The following is a 10,701-nucleotide window of genomic DNA, read 5'->3' on the forward strand; positions in this document are numbered from 1 at the left end:
TGGGGTTTTCGTAAGCCCATTACCTAGTGGTTTCATGTGATCAAGGCAGGTTGGTGTTCTTGATTGATGCTATGAGCTAAGCTATTGATTTGGAGAGTTATGGTTGGAGCTTTACCATTGGGGGATGCATTAAAAAAAAGAAACATTGATAGAGGAACATGTTTCTTTTGTTCAATGGAATTGGAACATAGTAGGCATTGATTTCTTTCATGCCTGATGGCTACAATGGTTTGGAGGTGTATTAATTTAGTGTGGATGTCTCTAACTAGAGTACGCCTATCTTCCTTCAGTTGCATTTTTGTACACATGGAGAACAATGAATTGATGCTTGATTTCCAAATTATTTTTGAGTTCTTGAGGTATTGGGGGCTATGGTTCAATTGGAATATGCAAAATGACTTCGTTTTTTATTCGCAAGTTGGAGTGAGAAAATATATTGTAAAGTTAAAAGGACTTCTTTTATGGCAATTGACAAGGCTAACGAAGTCACGAAATCTCCACCATAAAGAGAGAGAACTCTGCAAGGTCACATATAATCATATTCGCCATTTGAATTGGTGTGTAGAGTAGCATTTCGTAATGAAAGCCATTATTTACGAAAAAAAGAAAGAGAGAGAGAGAGCGAAGGAGGGGAATTCATCAAAATGGCACTCCAAGGGGGGTGTTCTGAGTTCAAGAAAGAGTGTTTGGCCATAGAATAAGAATGCCTTGCAACAATAAGGATTGGACGTAAGGGAGACAAACGAATTGAGAGATTTGATGATGATTGATCAAAAGTCTGCGGAAGGTGGGAACATACGATACGATACCGAAGATTCGTTCGAGTTGGCAAGAGCCGATTGTGCAATGTGTAAAACGAAGAAGGTTCCACCAAAAGCTTGGGTTGGGAGGAGTTGTGTGTGTGTGTGTGTGTGCATTGTACAAACTGTGGAGGGGCATTTCGTAATTTACTAAAACAAGAAAGAAGCAGAAGCAGAACACACCCACCCACCACATTTACAGAGGCAGAGGCAGAGGCAGAGGCAGACATGATGATGGAAGCTCTCTCCCCAGAAGACTATGAGAAGCTTGTCTTCTTTGAGACCACTCGAACAAATGCAGCAGAGACTTACCTTCACTCCCCCCATGACTGTGATGTAAGTCCCTTTTTAATTTAGTTTAAGTTATTGTCATTATATTATTTCTTTGCCAAAATTTTAAGCTTTTGTTTTTCTTTGTTTGAGGCACCTGTTTGATGGGAGATTTATGGTTTCATATGCTTTTTATTTCTCTTCTTTTGAGAGGGTGGGAGACTTACTGTCTATTTTCTGTTGCTTTGTTTATGACATATATCAAACAAAGGATGAGAAAAAAAATCTTTTTTTTTTTTTTTTTTGGGGGGGGGGGGGGGGGGGGGGGGGGATTTACTATCTTTTTAGGGTACATAAGATTAGAAAAAACATATGATTTTATTTTTTATTTTTTTGGGTTTTACTTTCTTTTCTGGATTCTTAAAATCAGTAAAAACATGGTTTGGTGATTCTTAGGTCTATACCATAAAATGGGTCGGTTGAAAGCCAAATTTTTTACCTATTTTGGTAGGATTTTTGAGCCCGCACGTAGATCATAAAATTTTTAAAATTTTCACTCTTTAATTCTATTACGACAAGGGGTAATGTTTGAAGCGAGAGTTCTTTACTAAATGCTTGGCTTTCATTGTCGGTTTTCAGTATTTTCAATTACTCTTTACCATAGTTGAAAACTTGAATGAAATTTGGCAATAGTATCTCTTTAAAATGATTGAAAACTCAGTCCTTGATTGCTTCATTGTTATTCCAGAATCTAACAAGATGGGGTGGAGCACTGCTAGAGCTAGCCCAGTTTCAGCAGGGACAAGCATCTGTGGACATGGTGAAAGGTAGAACTGAATATCTTTCTCAAACATACCTAGACCTGAACATGTTTGAACTTGTCTTTCGACTGAGGAGTGATAAACGGTCATGGAAATTTAATTGCATGTTGTTTCTCTTAACAAGATGCTGTGTTGAAGCTTGAAGAGGCCCGAAGAATCAATCCTCTGAAGCATGAGACTTTGTGGTGTCTGGGGAATGCTCATACAACGCATGGGTTTCTTACAAAAGAAGGAGATGAAGCTAAGGAACACTTTGAGAAGGCATCCGAGTGCTTCCAAGAAGCCGTAGAAGTGGTAATATTTTCTCTCTTCTTCTTTTTAAATTTCCATATTTTATTATGTGTAAAACTTTGTCCATGTAATAAAGTTTCCCTTCTCAATTCTGTAGAGGTAAACTAAGGTAGCAATGTCTTTTTTCTTAATGGAAATACACCTCTTGAAACTTTGAGCATCGTCTTTAAGAACTAAGGTGTCATAGTGCTGCTAGTGTTTTGTGTTTTTGATCTCATGAACATGTGATGTCATGGACATGTTTCATTACCCTAGGTAACCTGTGATATATGTTTTTATGAATGAAAATGGCTTTCTAGAAGGAAGTAGTTGCTCATCAAGAAAAGTAACCTAGTGGCACAATGTTTTCTTTGAAATCCCTGGTCTCAATAAGTCTTTCCTAACAAAAAGGGATATAGAATATGATGTAAACCATCAATATAGAGTTCTTTTCTATTTTGATGCTAACATCCTTTTGCTTGGCGATGTTATTTTTTCTCATACTCTCTTCTGCATGGTCATATCTTTCTATAATTTACAAGATTCTACAAATTTGAATGTTAATCTACTTGCATTACTTTTTCTATTTTATTCACTCCTCTTTTTGTCAGCACATGCCTCTAGGTTCATTGTTCTGGTCTAAATTATGATGGTTTAATTTGATTGATAAATATTGAGAAAAGTATGTGCTCTTTCCCAGGAACCTACCAACGAGTTATACCACAAGGCAGTGGAAATGGCAATAAAGGTATTTGCACATAGTGGTTCCAGTTTAGCACTTTGAAAGGTTGAAGTTATGATTTTTTTCCCTGGGTAAAAGTTGTGAACTTTCGTTTTTTGGTCATTGTGGTTTTGACTTCAATATAGGCTCCAATGTTACACCAAGAACTCCGTGCTCAATTGGTTGCTCAAGAGTCTAGCTTTGATGCATCTTCTGGAGGTCCTGGTGGTGGAGAGCGAACTTCCAAGGTATGGGAAAGATAACCGTCTAGAAGTTAGAGGAATTTGTTGTTTGCTAAACCATTTTAAAAGCATTTCCTTTTATCTATATTTATATAAACTTATGGTTAATTTTAAAAAAATGCATGAACGTAATGTGTAAGGTTCTACTTTATAACATCAAGCTCATGGTTTCAAGTCTAAAGAAATGGGTCCAAAGTATTTTTCTTTGTAAACCCAGCCATGTTTTGACTCCAAGATTATTGCATCAATAAGTTCATTAACCATTTCTGTCAAATTCCTTTGTGACTTTGATATTATTTCATTACTACCAAATTTCCTCAAGGAAATGGCTTTACAAACTCATTTCTTCTACAAAACATTCATACATTGGGAGCATTATGCCAATAATTAGCTAACAATTCACTTCTGTAAGGAAATGTCTTTACAAATCCATTTTCTTCTCTAAAACATCCATATTTTGACATTGAGATCATTACACTAATAGTTTAACCAACACTTTTCCCTACTAAGGAAATTGCTTCAGAGATTTACTTTATTCTGCAAAAATGAAAGCATCATAAACCATTTTCTTAGGACAAAGTTTAACGTGTCTACTATTGTAATGCTGCCAATGTTAAAATATGATTTTTTTACAAAGAAAAACTTTTCCACCTGAGAAAAACGTCTTTCTAAGTTCTTTTTCTAACAAAATGATAGAATTTAAACCATTTTCTTATATTTTAGAATGGTTTCAAACTACAAATATGAAATCCTTATTATGATGAAGGCAACGTCAGACTTTGAAAGAACGCGAGGTTATAAAACTACAGAAGAAGTTTGGAGGGTCTAAAATAGCAAATTTTATATTTTGTATTTAAGGTTTCGTACTCAAAATAGTATTCTACCCTTTTCCTCAGGGACAAGCTAAGAAGGGGAAAAACAATGATTTCAAGTATGATTTACTTGGGTGGGTGATACTTGCCATTGGTGTGGTTGCATGGATAGGATTCTCAAAGGCACCTCCACCAGCTGCATCAGATTTGAACCTTGAACAATGATGCTGGTCTATAGGAAAAACACTATTTACGCTAATAAAAAAATGAGGTGCCTAGGCCTGGCATTTTCAGCGTTATTTTTTCAAATTTTGGTGAGTTTTCCGAATTTTGGTAACTTTTCTCAGCATGGGATATCAATAAGTAAATTGATATTTTCACCGAGTTTATGAGGCTCTCCTCTCCTCTGCCTTCATAGGTAAAAGCATAGACTAAACACGTCTTTCTTATACTGTCATTGGTCACTGTTGATGGTGATCTGGGCATTATGATGCATTGATGATCATATGATGAGAAATTGTGATCTTCAAGTTTGGCTTGGTAATCATCAAGAGCTTTATAAATGTTCCTTGAGAATTGTATATCTTCCTAAACAAGAAACTTACTTTGTCGGTAATATGATGAGGTATAGAGGACTTGATTCATGCTTGAACACTTTTAACAATCATACTTACTATGTTTCTATGGACTCTATCATTTGGTCAAGTATGTTGAAAAACAAATTTGAAACAAAAGTTTTGCTTCTCAAAGAGATTTGTGGTACAAAATAAACTATTTGATCAAATGCTCTCACTGATTCTTATGGTGAGTGATTTTGGTGTTTTCACTGAATATATGTATATAATGCGTGAGGAATTCATGTAATGAATGCTGCCTAAAGCACACGTGTAAATACTCTCATCAGTTTTTTAAAACAATTGATGGTGAGAAAATATAAGACTTGGACTGTTATGGCAAGAAAATATCCAAAGACAATATTTGGTTACAAAATGAACAAATAAGTGTTAAAGATAGGGTTATTTTGTCACGAGCTATTTTTTGCGTGTAGGTGTTGTCACATTAGTGGCTAAATTATGGGCATTGTCCATAACTACATTCTTGAGAATAGACTCCCTATCTCTTTTCATTGCTATAAATTCCCATTTAGAGTTGTCTTTGACCTTCATAGCCTCTGTGAAGCAAGATTATCTTGAATCTATTGATATCTATAATATTGTTACGGTCTCTTGAGATTAAACATATAAGAGGAGATTGAATATGATCCATGCATGCATGGCCAATCCATCCATGGTGAGGGGATCAAACATGTCTGCATATTCAAAGCATTAACTGATAAAACTATTTCAAGAATAAATAAAAATAATTAGCTAGTTAAAAGTATTAGTATCTACATATAAATGTAACAATCACATTTGAAGATGTATTAAAAGGTTTTTGTTAGAGTACATTTGAGCATAGTTTATACTTTAGTTCCAATACCCATGAAGTACTTTCTTACCTCTTGTCTTCATCCCCTTCAAACTTAAAATCACTATTTAGTATCACAACCAATTTCAGTTAAAATAAAAATAAAAATAGAACATTATCCTCTTCAACCATATATCTCTAAACCTCTATCCATAATCCTTGCATAAATAGGGTTATCCACAATTAATATGGGTCCCTCTAGTAAGATATGCCTTAGATAAGTTAGCAATGAAGAAATTTAAAAACTGGAAGTCAAAGATAGAATTGGCGTTTGATATTGAAGGGATTCTCGAAGTTATGGATGGCAATTGGGAAGAACCAATAGAAAAAAAATAAAAAGAATGGAAAACATGGAAGTGTTGAGTTAAAATGACACATTTAGAAACCCTACTATATGTATATATGACAAGCAACAAGATAATATTCGGAGACTGACCACAACTATTGCAATGTGGGCAAAGTTCAAGCTCAAGGTGCTATACGAGTCACATGATGGTACAATGAAGTTGCATATCTTAGGTGCATTATTTAATGTGTGTTGTAGGAAGAGGAAGCTTTCCCTACCTTCTTAGCTACGTAAGAGGAAGCAATGGATGATATTGTTATCATTGGCAACCTCACTTAGTGGAAATAAACAAGCTTCCCGAATTATGGGAAACATTCACTACTATTAACAAAAACATTAAATCACTTTTAGAGTTACTTACCAAAATTCATAATGAGGACAATTGACAAAGAAAACGATAAATCAATCAATGACTATGGTTGCTTCAATCAATATACATCAACAATATCAACCAACAAATTGACAATGATATAAATCTTGGAAGGCAAAGCCCCTGAATCAAACAAATCAAGTAACATGAATGATGGACATAGAAGTTATACACATGGCACTCAACAAATCAAAGTTTCAAGGTGACATGCAAGTATTGTAAGAGGGAAGGACATACTAATGGAACGTGTCGATTCAAGAAATCTGACCTAAATAAAGTAAGTCGACCACAAGCACACAATGTGAAAATCAAAGAAGTTAGTGAGGATAAATCTCAATGTTCCTCAGATAATGGAGAAGATAAGAATGAAGAAGTATACATCCAAGCCTATCCTTTCAATATTGTGGTTTCTCAATACGAGGAAAGAAATGAGATCATGATATCTGGTTTCTCAATATGAGTGCTACACACGACCTTACATGTCGAAAGGATTGGTTGGAGTATAAAGAATTGTCAACCCCATTGAGGTTTGTGCTTGGGAACAATGGATAGAAATTGGCTATGGGAAAAGTAACATTTCTTTGCTAGTGGAAAATGATTGTCACATAAAATTTATTGATGTATCTTATGTCCCTAGAGTGGCAAAGCACTTGTTAGTTAGACAAGCTATAATAAATGGGCTGACTATTGAATTTATTGAGAATGTTCTATGATACATTTGCATAAAGACAAGAGTAAAGGAACAATATGTCCCAAGCAAGGTGCCCTATATCTTATGTTAGCAAGACAAATAGAAATGTTATCAACTAAGGTATGCCATAATCATAATCAAGGTAATGTTTTTCCACATACCTTTGGCATTGCAAGTTTGAACACATACATATTCAAGCATTGTAAGACTATTAAGCAATATAAATATGTAAGAGGCTTACCAATTATAAGTTTCAAAACCATGAAGATATATAGAGGTCTCTATGGAAAAATGTCACATAAATCATTCTCCCCAAGCTATACAAACACTAGTGAGCCATTGCAACTAATACATTTTGTTCTATGTGGTCCACTTTCTATCCGCCCATGTTTGGTGCAAAATACTTCATCACATTCATAGACGACACTACAAGATTCACAATAGTCAGTTTCTTGAAGCATAAAGGACAAACATTTTCAACATTTAGTGCATTTAAAAGACCTTTTAAGAAAACCAAACAAATCATACAATCAAAGTCATTCATAACTTGACAATGGAGGAGAGTATACCGACCACATACCGACAAAAGCATGTTTGAAGAAGTCAACTCAATAGGACCTTGAGGAGAAAGAGCAATTGAGAAATAAATCTCACAAAGACCCGGAATCCACAATCAAGATACACAACAAAGTCTATCAAGAAAACCAAGAAAACTTAGCACCATCAAACTATATGACAAATAAGATCAAGGCAAAGTGTATGGAGAGCGTGGATATCATTAGCAAAACCAACGCATACAATAGAGCACGTGGAGTTCTCCTTCATGGAGACTTTGCAACCAAGCCCATCATGGAGACTCAACAACCAAGTCGAATGCAACTTCAAATCTTAGGATCGTCACTAATATGGTTGTTGGGATGAGCTTGGAGGATGCCTCCTCTATATTAGGATTATGTCTCTTCGTCTACTACTTGTAATATTAGCATACCCCAAATTTGAAGTGTGCCATGTAGATATTGACGCAACATTTCTTCATGGAGATTTAGAAGACATTATATACATGGAACAACCCAAAAGATGGAAGATGTCAAGTATCCTAACTATATATGCAAGTTACACAAGCCATTGTATGGCTTAAAACCATCTCCTAGAGAATGGTATTCCAAGCATATTATGTGAGGAAGACAAAAACAAAATTCATCATCTTAGGAGTGTATGTGGATGACTTGCCCATAGCGGTAACTTCTGAAAAAGAGATACTAGAGGTGATCAAGGAGCTATAACATCACTTCCCAATCAAACATATTGGACCTTTGGAGCATTTTCTTTGAATACATGCACAAGAGGAATTAAAGCTTAGGGACACTATCACTATCCCAAGCAAAGTATATAGCTAACATATTGGATAAATTCAACAAGCCAAAATGTTCTTCAATATCCATACCATTTACAATACTATGCAAATTATCATCTTGGGAGTCTCCTCAGAATGATGAAGAAGCGTGTGTTATGAAAAATATTCCCTATTGCCAAGTATTAGGGAGCCTTTAGTACCTAGACTTGTCATTCTCTCAAGATTCATGGAAAGACCAAGCATTAATAATTGGGATGAGCTCAAACGAGCATTACGATACTAAAAGTACACATAGAATGTGATAGCCATTTATAAGGCATACTTTGGGCCAAAGAACTCCAAAATAGAAGCATGACTATGAATCACATACTCGTTGTTGAAGGAATCGATCCATAATTCGAGGTCAGGATATTTCACAATTTTTCAAATTCAAACTATGATGTGACAATCAATCATGTGTGAAGATCACGGAGAACCCAAAAACTACTGATCAAAATAAGTATATTCATGCTCTGTATCACTTCATGATAGAACTCGTCAAAAATCGTGACATCGACTATACCCCTACTCAAGATATGTGCGCTGACTTGTTTCTAAGTATTAAACATCATTGACGAACATTTGAAAGGTTCAGTTTGATGATGCTTGTGAATCATAATTAGATAAGTGATTGCTTACTCTATATTTAAGTAAAGATGGTGCATTCACATTGGTTATCTATCACTCACTCCTTGGATATGTGCCAAAATAAATCCCTTTGGGAATATTTTGGAGAATTTCCACTACTTGAGAAATAAATAAATAAATAAAGTATCACCATAGGCTCCAAGTATGTATTCCAATGACAAATGATTAAAAAAGTTTTGATTGAAAGTAGATCGTAGTTTCCATGTAATATATATTTAATTATGTAAAAATTAATTAATGAGCTTGATCTACAAATTTGTGGTTGTTCATTTTCTTAGCTGCTAGGAAATATTTTCCAATAACTTTTTTTGAGATTGTGTATGGAAAAGGAAAGCCGTGACAGTCATTCATACTGATACCATCCCATCCCATCCCACAAAGTAAGTAAGTACATAACTCTAACTCTAACTCTAACTAACAGAATTGGGATAGAAATGATGGGACTATTATATTATTTTTATTCAAACACTGCCCATCTATGTACATATGTACAGTATATGTACATAATAATAAAAAGCATAACAGAACATGGGCAATGCATGCAGAATACACATACATACATACATACATACATACATACATACATACATATGTGTGTGTGTGTGTGTATATAGAATATATGTACAGAAGATGAGCAGAGCAGATGGGATACAAAGAAGCACGCGATCTTACTTACTACATACATACATACTCCCTTTTCTTTCTACATAAATGCGAACGAACGAACGTACGTGTGGGCAGATTTTGAAGGTGGAAAGCAAAAGGAATGAAAACAAGAAAAATCGACAATGGCATGGCATGCGGGGGAAGAAGAAGAGAAAGAAAGGCGTCATCAGAATCAAAACGAGAAGATTTCTTCACTTCAATCCTATCCTCCATTTATTTCAACCCCACCCTGACCCTAACCCTAACCCTAACCCTAACCCTAACCCTAACCCTAACAAACAAGAAGAAGAAGAAGAAGAAACGGACGGAAGAAAGAGAGGATCCCGCAAATGTTTCTTTCATTCATTCATTCATACGCAGAGAGAAGTGTATACAACATAAACATAACATAACATACACACAACCAACCAACCAACCAACTTAACATATCCAGATCCATCCAACCATATAACATCATGTACGTACGCAAACATATATATATATATATATATATATCACATCAACATGTACATATCAGTATGTATATAAATAATGTATTATACATAATTAAGTAAGTATGTAATGCATGTACGTATTTGCTACCTCTTCTTACTCCTCCTCCTCATTCCCAAGTTGAATCCATCGTTCCTTCGTTCACGGGGTGGGGTGCGGTGTACCCCACCTTTCATATGTTTTTCCCACATAATCATCCTTCCTTTTCTTTCCTCCATCAAGATTATTTACATTTCAGATGTGCCACAATGACGTAGAAGATAGATCTCTTCTTCTTCTCATGTGTTTATATTATTGATTAACACATTCGACATGTCAATTCACATTAGTAGTGTTTAGTGCATGATGGATGATAGTTGCTTGACATGTTAAATGCTGGTATTAACATATTTTGTATTGTTATTTGCTCTTTCTATGTGATGATGATAGTTTAGATAGTGTATGTTGATATTCATGTAGACGTAGTAAAATCATTAAGCTCGAGATAGTGTATTTTACATACTTCTTGTTGACCTTGTTTATGATATCAATGGTGAAAATTTGAGTTTCAGTGTGCCAGATACATCATTACGTCTTCTGAAACGAATAATTTTTGAGAGGAAGGATGGAACTCATTCTTACTATCACTGGTATCCTAGGTACTAAACTTCAACTATCAAACCTTTGGTGTACAAGCTTGAGGTTTGCTTAGC

The 10,701-nt window shown here is 35.0% G+C and overlaps 1 protein-coding gene across 1 annotated transcript; it reads left to right on the forward strand.

The window, feature by feature from the left end:
• The first annotated feature begins 969 nt into the window (after nucleotides 1–969).
• LOC147860157 (mitochondrial import receptor subunit TOM20-like) lies at nucleotides 970–4,580 on the forward strand. The gene is made up of 6 exons (XM_087325125.1): nucleotides 970–1,136; nucleotides 1,819–1,897; nucleotides 2,016–2,185; nucleotides 2,862–2,909; nucleotides 3,029–3,130; nucleotides 4,021–4,580. Exons 1-6 carry the CDS (start codon nucleotides 1,029–1,031, stop codon nucleotides 4,159–4,161), a joined length of 648 nt encoding a protein of 215 aa, XP_087181251.1. The 5' UTR covers nucleotides 970–1,028; the 3' UTR covers nucleotides 4,162–4,580.
• The last annotated feature ends 6,121 nt before the right edge of the window (nucleotides 4,581–10,701 follow it).

This window comes from Azolla caroliniana, unplaced genomic scaffold (assembly GCF_043228905.1).
Source record: "Azolla caroliniana isolate FFs.n. ecotype wild unplaced genomic scaffold, voAzoCaro1.0.p SCAF_9, whole genome shotgun sequence".
Lineage (NCBI taxonomy): Eukaryota > Viridiplantae > Streptophyta > Polypodiopsida > Salviniales > Salviniaceae > Azolla > Azolla caroliniana.

Bases quoted from the DNA above. Each gene is read 5' to 3' on its own strand.
- LOC147860157 (XM_087325125.1), top strand. From the start codon at position 1,029: ATGATGATGGAAGCTCTCTCCCCAGAAGACTATGAGAAGCTTGTCTTC. The intron at 1,137-1,818 runs GTAAGTCCCTTT...TTGTTATTCCAG, and splicing joins ACTCCCCCCATGACTGTGAT to AATCTAACAAGATGGGGTGG. The intron at 2,186-2,861 runs GTAATATTTTCT...GCTCTTTCCCAG, and splicing joins TCCAAGAAGCCGTAGAAGTG to GAACCTACCAACGAGTTATA.